This window comes from Oncorhynchus mykiss, chromosome 31 (assembly GCF_013265735.2).
Source record: "Oncorhynchus mykiss isolate Arlee chromosome 31, USDA_OmykA_1.1, whole genome shotgun sequence".
In the NCBI taxonomy this organism is placed as follows: Eukaryota; Metazoa; Chordata; class Actinopteri; order Salmoniformes; family Salmonidae; genus Oncorhynchus; species Oncorhynchus mykiss.
In genome coordinates, this window is record NC_050571.1 from 16,771,229 (window position 1) to 16,797,833 (window position 26,605).

A 26,605-nucleotide genomic window follows, 5' to 3' on the forward strand; every position below is an offset into this window, starting at 1 on the left:
AATGGCCATATCACAGTCTGCTGATATGGACAGTGTCATCAAGAGGATCCTCCTGGATGATGTATTTTGGGAGAGAGTGGTAAGCAGCCTGAAATCTATAGCAGTGGCCATTGGGGCGGCAGGGTAGCCTAGTGGTTAGTGTTGGAATCCCCGAGCTGACGCTGTAAAAATCTGTTGTTCTGCCCCTGAACAAGGCAGTTAACCCAGTGTTCCTAGGCCATCATTGAAAATAAGAATTTGTTCTTGACTGACTTGCCTAGTTGATTAAAGGTTTAAACATTATTTTTTATTTTTTTAATTGCACAGATTGATGCCATCCTGTCTGATGTTCAGACTCTTGCAGATGTAAAAGAAGAAATTTGTACTGCCCTGCCCACTTCACTGTTGCTCCAAGCAGAGGAAACTGCAGTTCTGAAATACATCAAAAAGCGTGAGGACTTCTGCCTGAAGCCCATCCATGCCACAGTGTACATGTTGGACCCCAAGTAATGCTGGCAAGAGCCACCTGTCTGGTGCACAGATCAACAAGGCCTATGGTGTCATCACTACCATGTCTCGCCACCTTGGCCTGGATGAGGGCAAGGTTCTTGGCAGTCTGGCGAAGTACACTTTCAAGCAAGGGCCTTGGGATGGAGATGCAATATGGCAGTTGTGCCAACATATCTCATCAGCCACCTGGTGGAAGGGACTTTGTGGATCTGAGGCTCTTTCCCCTGTTGTCTCCATCATCCTCCAAATCCCACCAACATCAGCCACCTCAGAGCACAACTGGTCCTTGTTTGGGAACACACACACACACACACTCACTCATCAGGCTGACCAATACAAGGGTTGAAAAATTGGTGGCCATATGGGCAAACCTGAGGCTTTTTGAGCCTGACAACGAGCCATCCTCAACAGGGTTGGAAAGGGACTTTTTGAGAGATGCGATGGATCACTGGGGATTGTTCAATATTCATTTTAGTTGTTCAGTGAAATCCTCCCATTCGAAGAGTCAACTCTTTAATTAAAAGTTCAATATGTAACTTAAATATTTAAAAAATATATATATTGGAAGGATAATCATTTGCAATTATATCTACTTATGATAAGGTAAAAGGTTTGTTTCTGTCTCCATATGGTATGGTAAATATATCCAATGTAAAAAACATCTACATTTAAATGGTAGTCATATTAACTCCCATATATTCCCACAGAAAGTTTCCATCTCTGAATATTCCCCAAAATGTGCAACCCTAGGGGTGGTATACAGAAGATAGCCCTATTTGGTAAAAGACCAAGTCCATATTATGGCAACAACAGCTCAAATAAGCAAAGAGAAACAACAGTCCATCATTACTTTAAGACATGAAGGTCAGTCAATTCGGGAAAATCTCAAGAACTTTGAAAGTTTCTTCAAGTGCAGTTGCAAAAAACACCAAGAGCCACAGAAAATGAAGACCTAGAGTTACCTCTTCTGCAGAGGATAAGTTCATTAGAGTTAACCTCACCTCAGATTACAGTTCAAGTAAATGTAGCAACAAACACAACTGTTCAGAGGAGACTGCGTGAATCAGGCCTTCATGGTCCAATTGCTGCAAAGAAACCACTACTAAAGGACACCAATAAGAAGAAGAAACTTGCTTGGGCCAAGAAACATGAACAATGGATATTAGACCGATGGAAATCTGTCCTTTGGTCTGAGTCCAAATGTAAGATTTTTGGTTCCAACCGCAGTGTCTTTGTGAGATGCAGAGTAGGTGAACGGATGATCTCTGCATGTGTGGTTCCCACTGTGAAGCATGGAGGTGGTGGTGTGTGGGGGCTTTGCTTGTGACACTGTCGGTGATTTATTTAAGAATTCAAGACACACTTAACCAGCATGGCTACCACAGCATTCTGCAGTGATACACCATCCCATCTGGTTTGCACAACACACCTCTAGGCTGTGTAAGGGCTACTTGACCAAGAAGGAGAGTGATGGAGTGCTGCATCAGATGACCTGGCCTCCACAATCACCCAACCTCAATCCATTTGAGATGGTTTGGGATGAGTTGGACCGCAGAGTGAAGGAAAAGCAGCCAACATGTCTTCAGCACGTGGGCACTCCTTCTAAACTGTTGGAAAAGCGTTCCAGGTGAAGCTGGTTGAGCGAATGCCAAGTTTGCAAAGCTGTCATCAAGGCAAAGGGTGGCTACTTTGAAGAATCAAAAATATATTTTGATTACTACATGATTCCATATTTCCATACATGTTTATATGATGATTCCATATATGATTCCATATTTCCATACATGTTTATATGATGATTCCATATATGATTCCATATTTCCATACATGTTTATATGATGATTCCATATATGATTCCATATTTCCATACATGTTTATATGATGATTCCATATATGATTCCATATTTCCATACATGTTTATATGATGATTCCATATATGATTCCATATTTCCATTCATGTTTATATGATGATTCCATATATGATTCCATATTTCCATACATGTTTATATGATGATTCCATATATGATTCCATATTTCCATACATGTTTATATGATGATTCCATATTTCCATACATGTTTATATGATGATTCCATATATGATTCCATATTTCCATACATGTTTATATGATGATTCCATATTTGTTATTTCATAATGTTGATGTCTTCACTATTATTTTACAACTAAAAATAAAGAAAAACCCTTGAATGAGTAGGTGTGTCCAAACATTTGACTGGTACTGTTACGTGTGTGTGTGTGTGTGTGTGTGTGTGTGTGTGTGTGTGTGTGTGTGCATGTCTCTTCACAGACACTGCTGTTCCATAAGGTGTATTTTTATCAGTTTTTAAAAAAATATGATTATACTGCTTATATTAGTTACCTGATGTGAAATAGTTGTGGAAAAGTACCTGATGTGGAAAAGTTCAATGTAGCCATGGCTCTATGTATTACAGTGAAGAGACTTTTGTTGGCATTTCTTGTGGGGTATGCATGAGTGTCCGAGCTGTGTGCTAGTAGTTTAAGCATACAGCTCGGTGCATTCAGCTTGTCAACACTTTTTACAAAAACAAGTATGGATGAAGTCAATCTCTTCCACTTTAAGCCATGAGAGATTTACATGCAAAGGGATGGCCAGGGGTGAGAGAGGGGGATGGCCAGGGGTGAGAGAGGGGGATGGCCAGTTGTGAGAGAGAGGGATGGCCAGTTGTGAGAGAGGGGGATGGCCAGTTGTGAGAGAGGGGGATGGCCAGTTGTGAGAGAGGGGGATGGCCAGTTGTGAGAGAGGGGGATGGCCAGTTGTGAGAGAGGGGGATGGCCAGTTGTGAGAGAGGGGGATGGCCAGTTGTGAGAGAGGGGGATGGCCAGTTGTGAGAGAGGGGGATGGCCAGTTGTGAGAGAGGGGGATGGCCAGTTGTGAGAGAGGGGGATGGCCAGTTGTGAGAGAGGGGGATGGCCAGTTGTGAGAGAGGGGGATGGCCAGTTGTGAGAGAGGGGGATGGCCAGTTGTGAGAGAGGGGGATGGCCAGTTGTGTGAGAGGGGGATGGCCAGTTGTGTGAGAGGGGGATGGCCAGTTGTGTGAGAGGGGGATGGCCAGTTGTGTGAGAGGGGGATGGCCAGTTGTGAGAGAGGGGGATGGCCAGTTGTGAGAGAGGGGGATGGCCAGTTGTGAGAGAGGGGGATGGCCAGTTGTGAGAGAGGGGGATGGCCAGTTGTGAGAGAGGGGGATGGCCAGTTGTGAGAGAGGGGATGGCCAGTTGTGAGAGAGGGGGATGGCCAGTTGTGAGAGAGGGGGATGGCCAGTTGTGAGAGAGGGGGATGGCCAGGGGTGAGAGAGAAATGGCCAGGGGTGAGAGAGAAATGGCCAGGGGTGAGAGAGAAATGGCCAGGGGTGAGAGAGAAATGGCCAGGGGTGAGAGAGAAATGGCCAGGGGTGAGAGAGAAATGGCCAGGGGTGAGAGAGAAATGGCCAGGGGTGAGAGAGGTGTTTGTGATGGGATGGTGCGGTACCTCCTCAGTCTCGAACATGGTGCGGTTGGAGGAGAAGGGAGAGCTGGTCTTCTCTCGGAGTTCACAGGGGTTCTCAAACGACATGGAGCCCAGGTCCCTCATCAGACCCACCCCTACCCCCCCTAACGCTGACCCCAGACCCTCTCCTCCACTCACACGCACTGACAGTCTGGAGAGAGGGAGGGAGGTAGACAAAGAAAGACAGGGAGATGTATACTATACAGCTGTGGAATTGGTGTACAGTAGGTTTTTGATGAAAGACATTCAATTCAAGTGACACAGCAAGTGAAACAAACTCTCCTAAAACAAATGTTCCAGAAACACACTCACTTGGCCATGGAGTCTTGACTCTTCTTGACTCTGATACAGGGGAAGGAGCCTCCCTCCCAGCCCTCATACGTTCCTGAGAGAGACAATGAACAAACAATTGCTCAAAATGTGACCGTTACTGTGTGTGTATGTATATTCGACTGTGTGTGTGTGTGTTCCTCACCGTGCATGTCACTGAAGCTGGCCTCCAATAGCTGTGTGAGGGAGCTGTGGGAGGGGACAGGGGGTGCATGGTGATCTGGCTGGAGGTCAAGGCCCTCCTGGGAGCAGATATCCAGGTCACACAGCTCCAGTACCAGGGTCTCCTGCCGCATGGCTCTCTGGGAAGGCGGGCGTCGGAAGGGGAGCGGCCGGAGGTCCGGGATGGGGAAGCGGAGCTTAAGGATGGCGTGGGGCGAGAGGAGGGAGAGAGAGGAGTGCAGCTCACTGCTCTGGGTCTGAGAGAGGGATGGGAGAAGAGTTGGAGGAAAAAGAGGGGAGAATATTCCAATAAAAAATGTAAACAAAGAAAACCTGCAATTTAACTTCAATTGTGAGGCAGGCATATCAAAATCCTTATCAACCATTATCAAATGGCTCATCTTAGTGGCTAGTGGCTTTCTGACGGGTCCTCTTAGTGGCTGGTGGCCTGCTAAGTGTTTACCTGTGTGTGGACGGGTCCTCTTAGTGGCTGGTGGCTTGCTAAGTGTTTACCTGTGTGTGGACGGGTCCTCTTAGTGGCTGGTGGCTTGCTAAGTGTTTACCTGTGTGTGGACGGGTCCTCTTAGTGGCTGGCTAAGTGTTTACCTGTGTGTGGACGGGTCTTCTTAGTGGCTGGTGGCTTGCTAAGTGTTTACCTGTGTGTGGACGGGTCCTCTTAGTGGCTGGTGGCTTGCTAAGTGTTTACCTGTGTGTGGACGGGTCCTCTTAGTGGCTGGTGGCTTGCTAAGTGTTTACCTGTGTGTGGACGGGTCCTCTTAGTGGCTGGCTAAGTGTTTACCTGTGTGTGGACGGGTCCTCTTAGTGGCTGGTGGCCTGCTAAGTGTTTACCTGTGTGTGGACGGGTCCTCTTAGTGGCTGGTGGCTTGCTAAGTGTTTACCTGTGTGTGGACGGGTCCTCTTAGTGGCTGGTGGCCTGCTAAGTGTTTACCTGTGTGTGGACGGGTCCTCTTAGTGGCTGGTGGCTTGCTAAGTGTTTACCTGTGTGTGGACGGGTCCTCTTAGTGGCTGGTGGCTTGCTAAGTGTTTACCTGTGTGTGGACGGGTCCTCTTAGTGGCTGGTGGCTTGCTAAGTGTTTACCTGTGTGTGGACGGGTCCTCTTAGTGGCTGGTGGCTTGCTAAGTGTTTACCTGTGTGTGGACGGGTCCTCTTAGTGGCTGGCTAAGTGTTTACCTGTGTGTGGACGGGTCTTCTTAGTGGCTGGTGGCTTGCTAAGTGTTTACCTGTGTGTGGACGGGTCCTCTTAGTGGCTGGTGGCTTGCTAAGTGTTTACCTGTGTGTGGACGGGTCCTCCTCCGGTCTGTGTGGGACAGTGGCTGCAGGCTCTGCTCAGAGGCTCCAGTCGACTCAGTATGTCCAGGTCCAACTCAGCACTCAGCTCTCCCAACTCTACCCTCACTACACTGTCTCTACGCTGCACACGCTGCCTCCCCTGCAATACAGAGACATATCAGGAGGAGGGGGTAGCAGGTTAACGGAGGAAACCAAAACAGACTGAATTAATGATATATTAGCTTTTGAACATGACGCCAACACACAACATGGACACTGTCATGGTTAACCTTGCGCAGGTGTTTCTCTGTGAGACTGTAGTGTAGCTGTGCACAGGGTCTGGCTGTATCTCCCACTGTGAACATCCCAGCACGCTGGAACTGGAGCAACTAGAGGAGGAGGAAAGAGGAGTGAGGAGTTATATCCTGGCAATGCTAGCCCATGCTGTAGCACACTGTTCTGTTGAATGGTGTGTAGAAATACTCAGATGATCTCAAATAACAGCCCCTGTCCTACCTCAGTGTATTGGGGCTTTCCTGGCTCCCAGACACACTCAAGCAGCTCTAGCCTACTGAAGGATAGGTCAGAGGTCACAGCACGGGAGTGGCGACCCGCACTGCGCATCTCACACGCCACCTGTACCGCTGCTCCAGTCATCCTGAGAGATTGAGCAAATGACTATTTAAGGGTATGTAGGGCAGGCAGGTTTGTTGGTATATCTGAGGAGTGATGGCCAATGTTGAAGAGACTATTGTGTGTTTGTACCTTAAGTGTGAGTGCGGGCATGCTTTAGCGAAGCTAGCTCTGAGGTGGTGGAAGTCTCTCTCACTGAACATGCTGTCTTTGAAGAAGGCCAGCTCCCGGAAGAACACCTGAGACACCTGGTTCAATGAGGACACTCCGTCCGGCCCGGGGTGTGGTTCCTGCTCCAGTAGGGTTAGGGTGAGCCCGCCAAGCGAGAGGCGGAGCAATGCCTCTGGTTTCAGGGGCTCAGATTGGCTACTTCGCCCTGGACGAGGAGGGGTTAATAAGATGAATCAGGAAGATAGGTTGTATAATATAGTTTTTGTTATCTGTGAAATGTGTACAAAACAATGTAGTAAGATGCTGTGAGAGTTACCTGGTATTCTGCTACACTGGGGCAGGCTGGATAGTGATCCTGGTACAGGATAACACCTGGGACCCTGTGGAAGGCCCTGGGCGTAGCTAGCCTGGCTGTGTGTAGACGACGCCATGCTGTCGGAGAGAGAGCTGCCAGAGAGCGCTGACGTCGCACTGCTAGTCATACCAGGACCCATGGAGAAGAACATATCTGAAAGACAGAGAGTGTAAACAGAGAAAAGGTGCATTATGCTTCACATGTCTAGTTCAACTAATCTCTCACAGAAATGCCAAGAACGCAAATTATGCATCAGCAAACAAAAGCTAATGTGACCTCAAATTCACTAGCCTCCATATTGCATTCCAACTATAGCTTCCCTCCACTAACCCACGTACCCCCGTTCTCCAGACCGGTGAGGTAGGGCTCCATGTCAGGCTCTTCATCCCAGTCCGGATCTCTATCTCCGGGGCTGGAGCTCAACTGTTTGCTCAAGTCCTCCTCTATCAGACGCAGGTCCTCAGAGTCCAGGGGACGGCTGTGAACCCCAGCACCACTGGCTTCAGGCTCTGGTAGGATAGACAGGGAGGAATCATACAGGCTCTGGTAGGATAGACAGGAAGGAATCATACAGGCTCTGGTAGGATAGACAGGAAGGAATCATACAGGCTCTGGTAGGATAGACAGGAAGGAATGATACAGTCTCTGGTATGATAGACAGGAAGGAATCATACAGTCTCTGGTATGATAGACAGGAAGGAATCATACAGGCTGTGGTAGGATAGACAGGGAGGAATCATACAGGCTCTGGTAGGATAGACAGGGAGGAATCATACAGGCTCTGGTAGGATAGACAGGGAGGAATCAAACAGGCTGTGGTAGGATAGACAGGAAGGAATCATACAGGCTGTGGTAGGATAGACAGGAAGGAATCATACAGGCTCTGGTAGGATAGACAGGAAGGAATCATACAGGCTCTGGTAGGATAGACAGGAAGGAATCATACAGGCTCTGGTAGGATAGACAGGAAGGAATCATACAGGCTCTGGTGGGATAGACAGGAAGGAATCATACAGGCTCTGGTGGGATAGACAGGAAGGAATCATACGGGCTCTGGTGGGATAGACAGGAAGGAATCATACGGGCTCTGGTAGGATAGACAGGAAGGAATCATACGGGCTCTGGTAGGATAGACAGGAAGGAATCAAACAGGCTCTGGTAGGATAGACAGGAAGGAATCATACAGGCTCTGGTGGGATAGACAGGAAGGAATCATACGGGCTCTGGTAGGATAGACAGGAAGGAATCAAACAGGCTCTGGTAGGATAGACAGGAAGGAATCATACAGGCTCTGGTGGGATAGACAGGAAGGAATCATACGGGCTCTGGTAGGATAGACAGGAAGGAATCATACGGGCTCTGGTAGGATAGACAGGAAGGAATCATACAGGCTCTGGTAGGATAGACAGGAAGGAATCAAACAGGCTCTGGTAGGATAGACAGGGAGGAATCATACAGGCTCTGGTAGGATAGACAGGAAGGAATCATACAGGCTCTGCAGTACACAGTGTGGATGAAGATGTGCATGGTTAAAAGGCAGTTTTGTTTCACTGTCAATGACATTAGGATGTGGAACTAAGACACATACACTAACTGTATAAAACATTAAGAACACCTTCCTAATATTATGTTTCACCCCCCCCTCGTTGTAGAGTCCATGCTCTATTCATCAGAGCATGGACTCTACAAGGTGTCGAAAGTGTTCCACAGGGATGTTGGCCCATGTTGACTCCAATGCTTCTCACAGTTGTGTCAAGTTGGCTGGATGTCATTTGGGTTGTGGACCATTCTTTGATACACATGTAAACTGTTGAGCATGAAAAACCCAGCAGCGTTGCAGTTCTTGACACAAATCGCTGCGTCTGGCACCTACTACCAAACCCAGTTCAAAGACACTTCAAATATTTTACCTTGCCCATTCACCGTCTGAATGGCACATACACAATCCCTGTCTCAATTGTCTCAAGGCTTAAAAATCCTTCTTTAACCGGTCTCCTCCCCTTCATCTACACTGCTTGAAGTGGATTTAACAAGGGGCATCAATAAGGGCTCATAGACTGACCATGTCAATTCAGGTGAGAGCTATGTCATGAAAATAACAGTTCCTAAGGTTTTGTATACTCAGTGTAGGTGGAATGCAGGTGGGGAGGTACAAGTAAACCACAGTCTTTCCTCACCTGTGTCGATGCAGAGGGCAGACAGAAGGTCGGTCAGGTGAGTGATCTGGTCTGGAGAGAGCAGCAGGTGGAGGCAGCCCACCTTCCCATCCAGCTCCAACTGAAAGATAAGGAGAGACAATTCGCTGTAATAACAGAGACAGAACAAGACAAAAGCAAAACTGTGTTCTTAAAAACTAGGTTAAGCACACAGGAAGGAAGTGAACCAAACCCAATGCAAACACACTGACAGACAGACACACACACACCTTAGGTCCAGGCAGCATGTCGTTCTGTTTGATCTTGACCATGGTCTCCATGAAGCCAGAGCAGCTGCCGATGAGGAGGGGCCGTTGGGTGGCCGGAGGGAGGGAGGTGGGGGCAGCTGGAGGGTCAGTCTCCTCCTCCTCCTCGTCGCTGGCTGAGGCTGAGCCAGGGGTGTCAGCTCTTAAAGGACCCTGAGGAGAGAAAGATTACCAGGGTTAACCCTTAGCACCACTGCTGGATAGTCTGTCAGCCCCAAGTCTCATATTACCTCTCACACTAGAAGGAGAGCGAGAGGAAATACTGTATGAGTGTATGTGAGTCGTTTCTAAGTTAATATTTAGTCTCTATAAGAGCTGTGTGTTATATTGGGACCCAATGTGAGTATATGCACGTGAGAGTGACAGTGTACATGAGGGGGTTGATAAGTGCCATGGTCAATGTGAAACTGTATGCTACCTGGGGCCCTCCGGTGGTCTCGTACAGCAGTTGAACAGAGCTGAGCTGGAGGATCTTGTGCAGGAAGGCAGGGGGCTGGTGGATGTCCACAGGCACCGTCTGGCTGGGGTCCCTTACCGCCTCGTCACAGTACTCCAGCCTACAGCGCACCACACAGCCACCGGGGGCAGAGATGAGCACTCAGCACAATAACGCTATATAACCTTCAACCTCAGCCAAATCACCCACCACACACACATTCACCATACAGGCTCTACCAAAGATAGTGAAGCTTCTCCGAGGTTCAAAGGTTCTCTTTGGATGTACAGACAAATCCAGTGACTGTTTGGCATTGCAAGTTTGAATCAAGTGTTTCCTTATCTCCTTTCCATCCTGACTTCTAAACCGGTCAAAGGTGAACAGACCACCACAGGAAGTGTGAGTGTCAGTGTGGTGAGAACCAACATACCGTTTAATGTGCACCTCTAAGGCAATGCCCGTCTCCATGTCCAGGGGCTGGTGCTCGATTCGGACGATGGTGTCCAGGAGGGTGACTTTTATCCGACGCAGGACTGCAACACAACACAAAAAGGGACATCCATTATCACTAAGCATATTGGTCACAAAGACACTAACAAGGGACACCAGTGATGTGATATGAGTCCTTATTTCACAAGCTTGGACTTGATGGTACACAACTGACTCAGCAGTTTGAAAACAACTGAACAAATAGGTCATCTTCAAAAAGGCACAGTGCTTTTCACTGCCATGCACACGTGCAAACAAGGCCTACACATTGACTCACCAGTCTCAATAGTTTGTGCAAACATCTCCAAGCCCTCCAGTGGAGCGGGCGGCTCCTCGGACGCCTCAGGGGGGTCCTTTAGGCACTCCTGGGCCAGCTGCATGCTGGAGGTCATGCATGTGGACCAGCCCTGGGAGTCCAAACCCCCACCTACACGTAAACGGAAAAAAAACAAGGCATAATTCAGTGACTGTAATCAATGCTAAGTGATGACTCATGGACATACTGTACTGTATGACTGAGCAACAGTCATTTTGTTAATTGGTTTGTAGCTGGCTCTGAAAAATGTTGGGCCTGGGATAGTGCAACGCATCTTCTCTTGAGCTCTGACATTGGTTTACAACAAAGAGTTAGCTAGTACTAGACAACTGTATTTGTCTTAGTTGACAATGACATTCTAAAAGGTAGCTAGCTAATCAATGGTTACCACAACTTCCTTCCTGAACCTGATAGGCCTGAGGCAGTGACAGGAACAGGAGCTGGATCAATAACAAGGTAAGACTGGCTGTCAGACTGAGACTTACTGGTCCTGTACTTGGGTCTGCATGTTATCTGAAGGCCTGAGATGACGAGGGTGCAGTGGTCAGTGACAAGAGCTGACCAGGGAATTGTCACCTCTATGCTGCTCACAAACCCATCCACAATCTCAAGTGGAGCCCCAAGAGACTCCAAGAGCTCGTTGACCGCCTGGGGGGAGGGAAGGAAGGAAATGGGCGATGAGATATGAATAGAGATGAGTGGAAGATGTTGGAAAAAGAAACACCTTGTCCTACAATAAACAGCTGGTGGAAATGGCGTCAGGCAATGGTTTTGTCTGATGTGCAGATTGAAAGTGAGTGAGTTGGCGAGAGCTAAGTCATATACAGTATATGTCAACTGAACTGCAGGGACACTGGATGAGGAGAGTTATTTTCCAATCAGATGCTGACAAAAATATTTATCGAAACTGCTGTTCCTTGAACTCACGAGAGGCGTTGATATTGTTGTTATACTCAAGTCTTGAAACTGCAAAAAAGTTGAGGGTCGGAGTGCATGGGAACACACAAAAGGGACCCGTTGTTCCTTGACAGTTAAACTGCCTTACTACATTGACTAACTCACCCAAACATCGATGTTGATTTCTTTGATGACACCACTACCATTGTACAGGTCCAAACTCAGCTGTTCCAAACTCAGTCGTTCTTGAAAGAAGTGACCGAGGTAATGCTGTAAGAGGTACCGACAGGCCCGCTTCTTGATTGAGCCTGACCAGGGGAAAAGCCAGCGAGACATAGGGCCAGCGAGTTCAGGGTGAGGGAGCGATGAGGCGATGGAGGAAAACGAATGCGAAAATAGTCCTCCGACAACTGCATAACAAATCAAACAAAGTGTACTAACGAAGTACGAGCTACAGGACTGGCTAGCTAGCTAACGTTAGAGCCTAGTAGGGGGCTAAGGAAGGGGGAAACCCTTCTCTCGGAAATCCTTTGTATCAGGACCGATGAGTCCAACGTCGTTTTACAAGACGTTATACTTGTTGTTTCAGTTCCTCTTTTAACGGTATTTCTGTCTAAACTTAGCGACAGGTCCTCTTGCATATCTCGCGTTTCACCGTTTTTCAGGGTTGTTTATTGTTTTCATACGCGAATTGATTGTACGGTGGGGGACGTCATTGCGTCAATTGCAAAGGCCGAAATTATAAATACGCCATCTTTGGAAGGTCAAAACCAAACTGCGTTCCTCTGCCCAGGCGTTGCTGTTACATGCCATATCTTAGCTACGACGCTTGGATAGTTATTTTACGTATCAGCTAACCACATTAGTCTTCAAAACAATTGGGAACTCGGAAATCTCCGATTATCAATTAAATCAATATAAGGGGCTTTAGGGTCATGGGAAACATGTTTACATTGGCAAAGCAAGGGAAATAGATAATAAACAAAAGTGAAATTATCAATAAAAATGTAACAGCGTTACACTCACAAAAGTTCCAAAATAAGAAAGATGTCATATTATGTCTATATACAGTGTTGTAACGATGTGCAAATAGTTTGAGTACAAAAGGGAAAATAAAAAAACATAAATATGGGTTGTATTTACAATGCTGTTTGTTCTTCACTGGTTGCCCTTTTATTGTGGCAACAGGTCTGCTGTGATTGCACACGGGTATTTCCCCCAATTTATATGAGAGTTTGTCAAAATTGGATTTGTTGGGTCTGTATAATCAGAAGGAAATATGTCTTTAATATGGTCATACATTTGGCAGGAGGTTATGAAGTGCACCTCAGTTTTCACCAAATTTTCTGACTTACTTGACAGCCAGGTCTGCCTATGGCAGTCTTTCTCAATAGCAAGGCTATGTTCAGAGTCTGTACATAGTCAAAGCTTTCCTTATTTTTGTGTCAGTCACAGTCGTCAGGTATTCTGCCACTGTGCACTCAGTGTTTAGGGCCAAATAGCATTCTAAAGTATAAATAATTTCAAAATCCTTATATTATGGAATGATTTTATTAATACAAAAATAAATGTACAAGTAGCCAGGGCACACTCCAACACTTAGACATATTTTACAAACAAAACATTTGTACTTAGTGAGTCTGCCAGATCAAAGGCAGTAGGGATGACCAGGGATGCGTGTGAGTGTGTGAATTGGACAAATTTGAACAAATTGGACAAATTTGAACAAATTGGACAAATTTCTTGTCCTACTAAGCATTTGAAATTTAACAACTACTTTTGTCAGGGAAAATGTATGGAGTAATAAGTACATTATTTTCTTAAGGAATGTAGTGGAGTAAAAGTAAAAGTTGTCAAAAATATAAATAGTAAAGTACAGACACCACCAAAAAATGACTTTTTACTTAATTAAGTACTTTATAACACTGAACAACGCAAGCCTTTCGGGAACCAGGCCAAGGTTTGAGAAGTCAATGAGAGAAGGGAAGAATTCTTCCTTAGTTGTTAATTTTCTCTGAATCTAAAGGCACAACCTATATTCGAGCCAATGTCTTATGTAGTTGAACATGTTATTACTCCAACCTTGCGAACGTGACAAACTGACACGTCAAAAACAACTTTATATTGAAGGAGTGCCTTTGATTTGACGGCCTGCACATGTGCAGCTCAGGGCTACACTACTGTTAGACACAATGACGTATTTCCACACTTGAGCTTATGGTGTGTTCTAGACCACTGGGAACTCTGAAAAATACGTGGTCAATCATGATGTCAGTGATCATCAGGTCGGAAAGTACGAGCTCTAAAAAGAGGCCAGAGTTCCCGAGTTTGATGACCTTTTAAAACTATTTTCCCCAGTCGGAGTTTTTATTTTATTTTTTATATCCGAGTTCCCAGTTATCTTGAAGGCACTGAAGTCTGAGATTTCCAAGTTCCCAGTTGTTTTGAGCATTAGCTAGCCAACATTGACATGATATCGCCCACAAGTGTGATCAGGGATTTCTATTGGAAAAGCAGTTTTAGCCCATCTTCATACTGTACTCTCTTTACTAATACTGTTATTGTAGAAGTGCTGTTGCCTGTTGGCTAGCGAAACTGCTCTTCTGAGATTACTAAACATTGGAAAGCGGCCGCGGTCATCCCCCTCTTCAAAGGAGGAGACCCTCTAGACCCAAACTGTTACAGACCTACATCCATCCTATTCTGCCTTTCTAAAGTCTTCGAAAGCCAAGTTAACAAACAGATCACCGACCATTTAGAATCCCACTGTACCTTCTCTGCTATGCAATCCGGTTTCTGTGCTGGTCACAGGTGCACCTCAGCCACGCTCAAGGTCCTAAACGATATCATAATCGCCATCGATAAAAGACAGTACTGTGCAGCCGTCTTCATCGACCTGGCCAAGGCTTTCGACTCTGTCAATCACCGTATTCTTATCGGCAGACTCAACAGCCTTGGTTTCTCTAATGACTGCCTCGCCTGGTTCACTAACTACTTCTCAGGTAGAGTTTAGTGTGTCAAATTGTAGGGCCTGTTGTCCGGACCTCTAGCAGTCTCTATGGGAGTGCCACAGGGTTCAATTCTTGGGCCGACTCTTTTCTCTGTATATGTCAATGATGTCGCTCTTGCTGCGGGTGATTCTTTGATCCACCTCTACGCAGAAGACACCATTCTGTATACGTCTGGCACTTCTTTGGACACTGTGTTAACAAACCTCCAAACGAGCTTCAATGCCATACAACACTTCTTCCGTGGCCTCCAACTGCTCTTAAATGCTAGTAAAACTAAATGCATGCTCTTCAACCGATCGCTGCCCGCACCCGCCCGCCCGACTAGCATCACTACTCTGGACGGTTCTGACTTAAAATGCCATTATAGGTTCTGACTCCGGTGCAATTATACACGTTATCAACATTTAAAACATGAGCATGCCTCAGTCTGACCAACGGTCACCAGTGTTTCCAATTGGGTGACTTTGGATTGAGTTCAGACCCCTCCAGCGACTTTATTTGGTAGAGGCAAGCGACAAATGCATCTACTTTTCAGTGCCTTTGTGGAGTTTTGTCACCGATTATTGCTATTGCTTTGGTAGCATTTAGCGACTTTTCCCACTCAATTGTGCCATAAATGAGAGTGGGGAAGCTGTCTCTGCAACAGAAGTCACAGCAAAGGTGCACACACAGGCAGGAGTGGGTGTAGGAGAGGAGGTGAAAAAGCCATCTCCAGGGTGTACTTGAGAAAATCTTCTAAAATGTGAAGAAACAAAATATTTTGAAAAATATTACCGCAAACAATATATTCAAATATTTCAATTTTAATAGTCAGGAAAACATTTACTGAGGGCACTCGTGTAAAATCTGTAGTTATTTTATATTTATAGGCCTACTTTTGTACTTGGTCTGTGCGCATTGCTCTGTCTATCTGACCTCTGCACACGCCCGTTGGCTCAATTTTGATCCTCTGCTTCTGCCAAGTGCACAAGTGATGCTTTGCTGCGGGCGCTTGAGTGCCTGCTGCTGTTATCCTTATAGAAACTATGAATGATAAGACAGCACCTGATGCACTGCAGACTGTACCATTGTCCATTAACACGGTGTGCCATAGGATCGACGTCATGGGCGTTGATATTGTTGATCAATAGGTGAAAAAATAAAAAATAAATTCCTGTCCATTTTCTCTGCGGTTGGACGAATCAACTGATGTCAGTGGGGAAGCCCAGTTGATTGCGTTTGTGCGATACAGAGACATTTCGCAAATTAATGAACACATTCTTTTCTGCAAGAAGCTAACGGAGAGAACTACAGGTGAAGATGTGTTTCACGTTATTGACTGCTCTTTCTCAGAGTTCAATCAGGATTGGAAATCCTGTGTTCATGTGTGCACCGATGGTGTTGCATCAATGCACGGGAGAGTGAAATTATTAATTGCCCATAAAAAGGTCAAACCCACTGTATCATTCACAAAGAGGAATTGGCTAGCAAGAGAATGAGTCCTAGGTTACATTATGTTTTGAATGACGCAGTGAAAGTGATTAACTTTATCTCGTCCAGGCCTCTGAATCACTGACTGTTTGAAAGGCTCTGTGATGACAGTGGGACTGAGCACCAGCAGCTACTGCTTCATGCCGACGTCCATTGGCTATCAAGAGGGAAAACGCTAAAGAGGCTTTTTGAGCTGCGTGCCAAAATAAGTGATTTTCTGTCTGAGAACTCACACCCCCTTGTGGCTGTGTTTGAGGACACAGATTGGGGAGCCCTCCTTTCCTATCTTGTAGATGTGTTCAGCAAACTGCCTGCTATATTGTGGATAAAGAGTTACCTGTCTAACAGAACACAGAGGGTGTTCTTTAATGGAAGCCTCTCCAACATAATCCAGGTAGAATCAGGAATTCCCCAGAGCAACTGTCTAGGCCCCTTACTTTTTTAAATCTTTACTAACGACATGCCACTGGCTTTCAGTAACGACAGTATGTCTATGTATGCGGATGACTCAACACTATACATGTCAGCTACTACAGCGACTGAAATGACTGCAACACTTAACAAAGAGCTGCAATTAGTTTTGAAAGGGTGGCAAGGAATAAGTTGTTCCTAAATATAAATAAAAAAAATGTAAGCATTTTATTTGGGACAAATCATTCACTAAACCCTAAACTTCAACTAAATATTGTAATAAATAATGTGGAAATTGAGCAAGTTGAGGTGACTAAACTGCTTGGAGTAACCCTGTATTGTAAACTGTCATGGTCAAAATATATTGATACAACAGTAGCTAAGATGAATGTCTGTCCATAATAAAGTGCTGCTCTGCCTTCTTAACAGCACAATCAACAAGGCAGGTCTTACAGGTCCTGGTTTCTGCCTTCTTAACAACACTATCAACAAGGCAGGTCCTACAGGCTCTAGTTTCTACCTTCTTAACAACACTATCAACAAGGCAGGTCCTACAGGCTCTAGTTTCTACCTTCTTAACAACACTATCAACAAGGCAGGTCCTACAGGCTCTAGTTTCTACCTTCTTAACAGCACTATCAACAAGGCAGGTCCTACAGGCTCTAGTTTCTACCTTCTTAACAGCACTATCAACAAGGCAGGTCCTACAGGCTCTAGTTTCTACCTTCTTAACAGCACTATCAACAAGGCAGGTCCTACAGGCTCTAGTTTCTACCTTCTTAACAGCACTATCAACAAGGCAGGTCCTACAGGCTCTAGTTTTGTTGCACCTGGACTACTGTTCAGTCATGTGGTCATGTGCCACAAAGAGGGACTTAGGACAATTGCAATTGGCTCAGAAGGGCAGCATGGCTGGCCCTTGGATGTACACAGAGAGCAAATATTAATAATATGCATGTCAACCTCTCCTGGCTCAAAAGTGAAGGCAGGGTAAAGTGACTAGGCATCAGGATAGATAATAAGAGTAAGTTAAGAACAGAGCAGCACCAGCAAATGATGAGTGTAAAAGTGTGTGTAATATATATTTATTTGTTTTGTGTCAGGTGGCAGGGAGTTTGGCCCCAGTGATGTACTGGGCTGTCTGCATCACCCTCTGTAGCTCTTTGCAGTCAAGGGCGGTGCATTTTCCATACCAAGCGATGATGGAGCCAGTCAAGATGCTCTTGATGGTGCAGCTGTAGAACTTTTTGAGAATCCGAGAATCCATGCAAAATCTTTTTAGCCTCCTGAGGAGGAAGAGGCACTGCCGTGCCCTCTTTACAACTGTGCGGGTGTTTGTGGACCATGTTAAGTCCTTAGTGATGTGGACGCCAAGGAACTTGAAGCTCTCGAACCGCTCCACTACAACCCTGTCAATGTGAATGGGGCTCTCCCCTCCCTGTATATAGCTGTACATTGATCTGGTACTGGTACTCCCTGTTTATAGCTCCACATTGATCTGGTACTGGTACTCCCTGTTTATAGCTCAACATTGATCTGGTACTGGTACTCCCTGTTTATAGCTCCACATTGATCTGGTACTGGTACTCCCTGTTTATAGCTCAACATTGATCTGGTACTGGTACTCCCTGTATATAGCTGCACATTGATCTGGTACTGGTACTCCCTGTATATAGCTCAACATTGATCTGATACTGGTACTCCCTGTACATAGCTCCACATTGATCTGGTACTGTTACTCCCTGTTTATAGCTCCACATTGATCTGGTACTGGTACTCCCTGTATATAGCTCCACATTGATCTGATACTGGTACTCCCTGTATATAGCTCCACATTGATCTGGTACTGGTACTCCTTGTTTATAGCTCCACATTGATCTGGTACTGGTACTCCCTGTTTATAGCTCAACATTGATCTGGTACTGGTACTCCCTGTATATAGCTGCACATTGATCTGGTACTGGTACTCCCTGTATATAGCTCCACATTGATCTGGTACTGGTACTCCCTGTATATAGCTCCACATTGATCTGGTACTGGTACTCCCTGTTTATAGCTCCACATTGATCTGGTACTGGTACTCCCTGTTTATAGCTCCACATTGATCTGGTACTGGTACTCCCTGTTTATAGCTCCACATTGATCTGGTACTGGTACTCCCTGTTTATAGCTCCACATTGATCTGGTACTGGTACTCCCTGTTTATAGCTCCACATTGATCTGGTACTGGTACTCCCTGTTTATAGCTCCACATTGATCTGGTACTGGTACTCCCTGTATATAGCTCCACATTGATCTGGTACTGGTACTCCCTGTATATAGCTGCACATTGATCTGGTACTAGTACTCCCTGTATATAGCTGCACATTGATCTGGTACTGGTACTCCCTGTATATAGCTCCACATTGATCTGGCACTGGTACTCCCTGTATATTGCTCCACATTGATCTGGTACTGGTACTCCCTGTATATAGCTCCACATTGATCTGGTACTGGTACTCCCTGTATATAGCTGCACATTGATCTGGTACTGGTACTCCCTGTATATAGCTGCACATTGATCTGGTACTGGTACTCCCTGTATATAGCTCCACATTGATCTGGTACTGGTACTCCCTGTATATAGCTCCACATTGATCTGGTACTGGTACTCCCTGTATATAGCTCCACATTGATCTGGTACTGGTACTCCCTGTTTATAGCTCCACATTGATCTGGTACTGGTACTCCCTGTATATAGCTCCACATTGATCTGGTACTGGTACTCCCTGTATATAGCTCCACATTGATCTGGTACTGGTACTCCCTGTATATAGCTCCACATTGATCTGGTACTGGTACTCCCTGTATATAGCTCCACATTGATCTGGTACTGGTACTCCCTGTATATAGCTGCACATTGATCTGGTACTGGTACTCCCTGTATATAGCTCCACATTGATCTGGTACTGGTACTCCCTGTATATAGCTCCACATTGATCTGGTACTGGTACTCCCTGTTTATAGCTCCACATTGATCTGGTACTGGTACTCCCTCTATATAGCTCCACATTGATCTGGTACTGGTACTCCCTGTATATAGCTCCATTCTTGTGTATTTAATTTTTTTCCTGTTACTATTTTATATTTATTTTTGAACACTGCATCGTTGGGAATGGCTCGTAAGCAAGAATTTAAGGAAAAAGTCTACACCAGTTGTATTTGGTGCTTGGGACAAGTAACATTGGATTTGATTTGTTTTTTTTTAGTTAGCGCCCAGCTGACTCCCATTCACTCCTTGAAGGAGAGCTCTCCTTGTCCCGAATTGCCCAGAATGCACCCCGCGACCCATTGACGATGCAGGGCATCGTACACAATGGGCGTTAATAGAATTCCATTGCAGTTTCCCATCTCCTCAAAAGTACAGTATCTCTGATAGGGCACAGGGACATCTATTGACAAGACAATTCCTGTCAACCTTGACCTCATGAACTTTGCCAACGTGTGCCACAGATGTAATGCTGAAGAAATGTGTAATAAAAGACCCTGTTTTTGTTGGCTGCGTCTGATGTTTGGTGTTAACCTCCCTCACCTGTCCTGCAGTGATGGTTCAGGAGATAACCACCACCACAAAGCCTGGAGTATCTACTGTGGCTATTCAAATTTATTTTCCTTAATGGCACAAGCAAATGAGACAAACCAGACCATGGTCTATGGTGCAAATTTGAGTAAGAATATATTGATAACTGTCAATATGATGTCTATAGACGAGGAATTTGTACAGTAGGTTGTTTTTATTGTGAAAAATATAAAAAATATTGTCCTATTTCTAAACAGTTAAGATAATTCTATCCATTAATAGTGTCTATTGCAATTATCCACAAACATCATCCATGTAAATTAGAGAACACATTCCTGTGAATATTGTCCTGATGTGGCCTCTCTTCTTCAATCAGAAGTATCTTCATTCTGTGCTGCCTCGCCCTGACCACCCTGACTTTTAGTCTGTGTGTGTTCCTGTTCCTGCAGGGTGTGTGCGACACTGCCCAGCTCCTCTCCATGCTTCTCCTCCTGTCTGCAGGCTGCCTGGCTGATGGCCTGACCCACGAGGGAGGTGAGGGCGGCCAGCCCGATCAGGTACCCATCCTCCCGATTCCCCTCGGCCCACGGGACGTCATGCCTCAGCTGCACAGTGCTGGGCGACGGGGTGGTCTTCCCAAAGTCTATCATCCAGATGCTGGCCTTACTGGTCCAGTCGTGGACGAAGAGGAGCGAGCTGCCAATCACCTGCCAGGTGAACCCAAAACATTACTGCATGACTAGTCCTGAGGCTAAATACGTTATTATGAAGTAGAGGGAGGGTTGACATGTTTAAGTAACACATATCAACTGACCTCATGGGCTTTGAAAAATGGGGATTCCTTCAGGGCTCCATCCAGAGCCTGAAGTCTGGAATGGTAGGCCTTCTAAGGGTGAGAAACAGGAAGGGAGAGTGCAGGGTGAAAAGGAGAAATATTCAGCTACATTATTAGAGCTGTTGATGGTGAATGACTGACCAGGATGTGTAGATGACTCTTGGTGAAGGAGAGGAGGGCCTCGGTGACCTGGGCTGGGGTGAGCATCTTAAAGTCCCGCTGTACGCTGCCGTTCTCCATCTAACATGGACACACAGGGACAGACGCAGACTAAGGCCTAGATTCAATCAGATCAAGTGTTAATTGGCGATAGCATACATAACCCCAGCATACATAACCCCAGCATACATAAACCCAGCATACATAATCCCAGCATACATAAACCCAGCATACATAACTCCCGCATAAAGTAGCCCAGCATACATAAACCCAGCATACATAATCCCAGCATACATAATCCCAGCATACATAATCCCAGCATATATAAACCCAGCATACATAACTCCAGCATAAAGTAGCCCAGCATACATAACCCCAACATACATAACCACAGCATAAAGTTGCCCAGCATACATAACCACAGCATACATAACCCCAGCATACATAACCCCAGCATACATAAACCCAGCATGCATAATCCCAGCATACATAATCCCAGCATACATAACCCCAGCATAAAGTAGCCCAGCATACAGAAGCCCAGCATACAGAAGCCTAGTATACATAACTCCAGTCACAGTGCATTCGGAAAGTATTCAGACCCCTTGACTTTTTCTTAATTTTGTTATGTTACAGCCTTATTCTGAAATTGATTAAATCATTTTTTCCCATCATCAATCTAGATACAATACTCCCTAATGACAAAGCAAAAACAAGTTTTTAGATTTTTTTAAAGTATTCAGACCCTTTACTCAGTACTTTGTTGAAGCACCTTTGGCAGCGATTACAGCCTTGAGTCTTCTTGGGTGTGATGCTGCAAGTTTGACACACCTGTATTTGGGGAGTTTCTCCCATTCTTCTCTGCAGATTTTCTCAAGCTCTCTCAAGTTGGATGGGGAGCGTTGCTGCACAGCTATTTTCAGGTCTCTCCAGAGATGTTTGATCAGGTTCAAGTCTGTGCTCTGGCTGGGCCACTCAAGGACATTCAGAGACTTGTCCCGAAGCCACTCCTGCGTTGTCTTGGCTGTGTGCTTAGGGTCATTGTCCTGTTGGAAGGTGAACCTTCACCCCAGTCTGAGGGCCTGAGCGCTCTGGAGCAGGTTTTCATCAATGATCTCTCTGTACTTTGCACGGTTCATCTTTCTCTCGATCCTGACTAGTATCCCAGTCCCTGACACTGAAAACATCCCACAGCATGATGCTGCCACCACCATGCTTCACAGTAGGGATGGAGCCGGGTTTCCTCCAGACGTGACGCTTGGCATTCAGGCCAAAGAGTTCAATCAGACCAGACAATCTTGTTTCTCATGGTCTGAGAGTCTATGTGCCTTTTGGCAAACTCCAAGCGGGCTGCCTTTTACTGAGGAGTGGCTTCCGTCTGGCTACTCTACCACAAAGGCCTGATTGGTGGAGTGCTGCAGAGATGGTTGTCCTTCTGGAAGGTTCTCCAATCTCCCCAGATGAACTCTGGAGCTCTGTCAGAGTGACCATCACTTTCTTGGTCACCTCCCTGACCAAGGCCCTTCTCCCCTCAGTTTGGCCGTGCGGCCAGCTCAAGGTAGAGTCTTGGTGGTTCCAAACGTCTCCCATTTAAGAATGATGGAGCCAATTGTGTTTTTGGGGACCTTCAATGCTGAAGAAATGTTTAGGTACCCTTCCCCAGATTTGTGCCTCGACACAATCCTTTCTCTGAGCTCTACGGACAATTCCTCGACCTCAAAGCTTGGTTTATGCTCAGACATGCACTATCAACTGTGGGACCTTATATATAGACAGGTGTGTGCCTTTCCAAATCATGTCCAATCAATTGAATTTATCAAAGGTGGACTCCAATCAAGTTGTAGAAACATCTCAAGGATGATCAATTGAAACAGGATGCACCTAAGTTCAATTTCGAGTCTCATAGCAAAGGGTCTGAATACTTATGTAGTTGTGATATTTCATTTTTAAACATTTTTAATACATTTGCAAACATTTCTAAAAAACCTTGTTTTTGCTTTGTCATTATGGGGAATTGTGTTTAGATTGATGAGGGGAAAAAACAATTAAATACATTTTAGAATAAGGTTGTAACGCAACAAAGTGGATGCTTTCCGAATGAACTGTATATAACCCCAGTATATATAATTCAGAGAAGTTAGTAGCCTGAGAGACACAGGGGTCAAGAACAGTCAGGACTTTTAAAACATCAATGATGATGTCAATAAATAAAGACTTGCACAAAATAAGATTTTTTATCATTTAGCCAATCAGAGGACAGAAGAGGTTTGGGCGTTGAAGCCGTGTCTCTCACCATGATGCCCTCAATCCTGAAGCCTAGTGTGGAGGTGGAGCTGGTGTTATCCCTCCACTGCAGGTAGCGCCACTTCGTCACGCCTCGCTGCTCATGTTCCTCCACAGTGAGAGCCGTTGGATCAACCTTTACCATCTTCTGGTACATATCAGTCCTCAGGGTGGGCTTGGTGTGTGATTTGGTTAATTCCTCCTCCTGATATGTCCTGAGAGGAACCATTATGGTCAACAATAGTTCTTATTACAAACAGTTACACACACACACACACACACACACACACACACACACACACACACACACACACACACACACACACACACACACACACACACACACACACACACACACACCAGTGGTGGCTGGTGGCACTTTATATGGCGAGGACAGGCTCATAGTAATATCTGGAACGGAATTAATAAAATGCCTGTTATCAAACACATCAAATACATGGTGCTCCATGTGTTTGACACCATTCTATTCACTCCATTCCATCCATTATTATGAGCCGTCCTCCCTCACCAGACTCCTCTCTCTCTCTCACACACACACACACACACACACACACACGCACACACACACACACACACACACACACACACACACACACACACACACACACAGACAGTACCTCACGCCCATCTTGCAGTCCATGATGACAGGGTTCTTCAGGCCACTCAGTAAGTCCTCCAGGCGGATGTAACTGTTACCCCCCCTGTTGACCGAGCCATGGTACTGCGGTACAAACGGACGCAGGGGGTCAGCCATGAGGGCCTGCAGACACACAGCCTCCACCTCACTGAAACGCTTCAGCACCTCGCCCCCCTCACTCAGCTGGAAGTTACCTAGCAACACAGAGGCAGGGGAGAGATGTGATAGAGTGAGTTATACAGTACATATAAAGTGCGATAGCGATGTGTTTGTGTTGTTAAATGGACACATGCCTTGATGTCCTGCTAGCTGGACCCATGAACTCTGCCGACGCACTGACCACTGCATCATGGTCAGGAAGGTCCTCCAGGAGCGACACTGGAGTAAAGAGAATTTCCATTGTCTTATTCACATAAAATAGCCTGCCTTTTGTGATCTCTCTCTTTAGCTTCATAATGGGCATAACTTGAGTCAAAATACTGTAGGTCCACACTAAGGGGAGTGGGAAAGCACTGGTGGAACACCCATCACCCCCCTCTCCGGTCTCCCCTATCTCCATCAGTAGGACCCATGCAAATCCTATTCAAATGTGCCTGGCTCAAGGCTCGCTTTCAAACTCATGCAAATCGCAGACTGCAGTTAGACAGAGGGGTTGAGAATGGGATGGAAATTACACACATTCTTTCATGGAGAATAAAGGCATCAACTGAAATAATCGATACAGTTACATATATTTTTAACGATGTATTGTATCGATTTGATAATATTGCAATATTATTTTTGCGCTAGTTGGCTGTACCTGCACCAAAATGACAGTACTTATCCTTCATAACTGGTTTTCTTATGCTCTCTCGTGTCTCTCTGCAGCAGACAATATGTCAGGACCACGGAATCGGAATAAAATCCCAGAATTGATTTGCAATACATATAGAATCGCAATACATATCATATCGGCACTTAAATATGGTGATAATATTGTATTGTGAGGACCCTGGCAATTCCCAGCCCTAATATTTACAGTGTAGGCCTACAGTGGATGAAACCAGTGATAATATTGTATTGTGAGGACCCTGGCAATTCCCAGCCCTAATATTTACAGTGTAGGCCTACAGTGGATGAAACCAGTGAGATATTGTCTATTTAAGATATGATCTCCAAAAGTATGTAATAGGCCTACACTCTTTCTCTTTTCGTGTTCAGTTCTCAATCTCACCCTCCTCATGGTACTCCTCTTGCTGGCAGTGTCCTCTCCTTCGCTGAAGACCTCATCGCTCTCCGCTGAGGAGCAGTTGAATGAGGAAGCAGAGGAAGAGACGGAGGAATGCATAAGCATCCTGGAGAGGATGGGATGGGGTGAAGGAGACCAGTGGGTTTCACTACAGCTCCCCTCAGAGCTAAGGCTGCTGGCACCTTCCTTCTCTCCACCCTTCTCTCTATCCCTGACACTTTCCCCTTCTGTATTTCTATCCCCTGATCTTTCTCCTTCCATCTCTCTATCCCCTATGTCCCCTCTATCTGTCTCTCTATCCCCTATGTCCTCTCTGTCTGTCTCTCTATCCCCTATGTCCCCTCTGTCTGTCTCTCTATCCCTTGTGTCCTCTCTGTCTGTCTCTCTATCCCCTATGTCCCCTCTGTCTGTCTCTCTATCCCCTATGTCCCCTCTATCTGTCTCTCTATCCCCTATGTCCCCTCTATCTGTCTCTCTATCCCCAATGTCCTCTCTGTCTGTCTCTCTATCCCTTGTGTCCTCTCTGTCTGTCTCTCTATCCCCTATGTCCCCTCTGTCTGTCTCTCTATCCCCTGTGTCCCCTCTGTCTGTCTCTCTATCCCCTGTGTCCTCTCTGTCTATCTCTATATCCCCTATGTCCCCTCTGTCTGTCTCTCTATCCCCTATGTCCCCTCTGTCTGTCTCTCTATCCCCTATGTCCTCTCTGTCTGTCTCTCTATCCCCTATGTCCCCTCTGTCTGTCTCTCTATCCCCTATGTCCTCTCTGTCTGTCTCTCTATCCCCTATGTCCCCTCTGTCTGTCTCTCTATCCCCTGTGTCCTCTCTGTCTGTCTCTCTATCCCCTATGTCCCCTCTGTCTGTCTCTCTATCCCCTATGTCCCCTCTGTCTGTCTCTCTATCCCCTGTGTCCACTCTGTCTGTCTCTCTATCCCCTGTGTCCTCTCTGTCTGTCTCTCTATCCCCTGTGTCCCCTCTGTCTGTCTCTCTATCCCCTATGTCCCCTATGTCTGTCTCTCTATCCCCTGTGTCCCCTCTGTCTGTCTCTCTATCCCCTGTGTCCTTTCTGTCTGTCATTCTGTCCCCTATCCTCTCAAGCTTGGTCTCTTTATCACGTGTCTGCTCTGTACTCTTCCTCTCCTCGCTCCTCTCATTCAGCACACCTCCATCTTGCATCCCCTCTTCCTCTTCCATCTTTCTCATCCTCCCTGACCTGCTCCATCTCTCTCTTTTCTCCATCTTTTCCCATCCCTTTGTCTTTGCTGTTGGCATGTTCTCTCCCGACCTCTCCCTTTTACTCAGTCTCCATCTCTCATTTGCGCTCCTTCTGTTCATCCTTGAATCCTTTACTCTCTCACTCTCTGACCCCTCCTCCTCTACATGTTCTTCTCCCCTCTCCCGCACTCCACTGTCATATCTTTGAATATCAAACAAAAGGCC

General features: G+C 45.9%; 2 protein-coding genes across 2 annotated transcripts in view; both read right to left on the reverse strand.

Annotated features, from left to right (window-relative positions):
• LOC110504653 (autophagy-related protein 2 homolog A) overlaps window positions 1-12,320 on the reverse strand; it is a 45,017-nt gene extending 32,697 nt beyond the window's left edge. The window contains exons 1-16 of the mRNA XM_036969695.1: window positions 11,720-12,320; window positions 11,143-11,305; window positions 10,619-10,768; window positions 10,283-10,385; window positions 9,835-9,973; window positions 9,381-9,569; window positions 9,133-9,232; window positions 7,294-7,464; window positions 6,917-7,108; window positions 6,562-6,805; window positions 6,313-6,454; window positions 6,087-6,185; window positions 5,798-5,956; window positions 4,489-4,762; window positions 4,326-4,398; window positions 3,996-4,164 (exon numbers count right to left, since the gene is read on the reverse strand). Coding sequence (XP_036825590.1) covers window positions 3,996-4,164; window positions 4,326-4,398; window positions 4,489-4,762; window positions 5,798-5,956; window positions 6,087-6,185; window positions 6,313-6,454; window positions 6,562-6,805; window positions 6,917-7,108; window positions 7,294-7,464; window positions 9,133-9,232; window positions 9,381-9,569; window positions 9,835-9,973; window positions 10,283-10,385; window positions 10,619-10,768; window positions 11,143-11,305; window positions 11,720-11,890 — 2,538 coding nt within the window. The 5' untranslated portion in view covers window positions 11,891-12,320. The remainder of the gene's footprint in view (window positions 1-3,995; window positions 4,165-4,325; window positions 4,399-4,488; window positions 4,763-5,797; window positions 5,957-6,086; window positions 6,186-6,312; window positions 6,455-6,561; window positions 6,806-6,916; window positions 7,109-7,293; window positions 7,465-9,132; window positions 9,233-9,380; window positions 9,570-9,834; window positions 9,974-10,282; window positions 10,386-10,618; window positions 10,769-11,142; window positions 11,306-11,719) is intronic.
• Window positions 12,321-20,221: 7,901 nt separating this feature from the next.
• Window positions 20,222-24,231, reverse strand: LOC110504390 (inositol-trisphosphate 3-kinase B-like). Its single transcript, XM_021583156.2, has 6 exons — window positions 24,228-24,231; window positions 23,921-24,134; window positions 23,293-23,497; window positions 20,982-21,080; window positions 20,820-20,891; window positions 20,222-20,712 (listed from the first exon to the last, which is right to left on the reverse strand). Exons 1-6 carry the CDS (start codon window positions 24,229-24,231, stop codon window positions 20,374-20,376), a joined length of 933 nt encoding a protein of 310 aa, XP_021438831.2. The 3' UTR covers window positions 20,222-20,373.
• Between the last annotated feature and the right edge of the window lie 2,374 nt (window positions 24,232-26,605).

Bases quoted from the DNA above. Each gene is read 5' to 3' on its own strand.
- LOC110504390 (XM_021583156.2), bottom strand. The intron at 20,892-20,981 runs GTCAGTCATTCA...TCTCACCCTTAG, and splicing joins AGAGTCATCTACACATCCTG to AAGGCCTACCATTCCAGACT. The intron at 20,713-20,819 runs GTCAGTTGATAT...TTCACCTGGCAG, and splicing joins CATTTTTCAAAGCCCATGAG to GTGATTGGCAGCTCGCTCCT.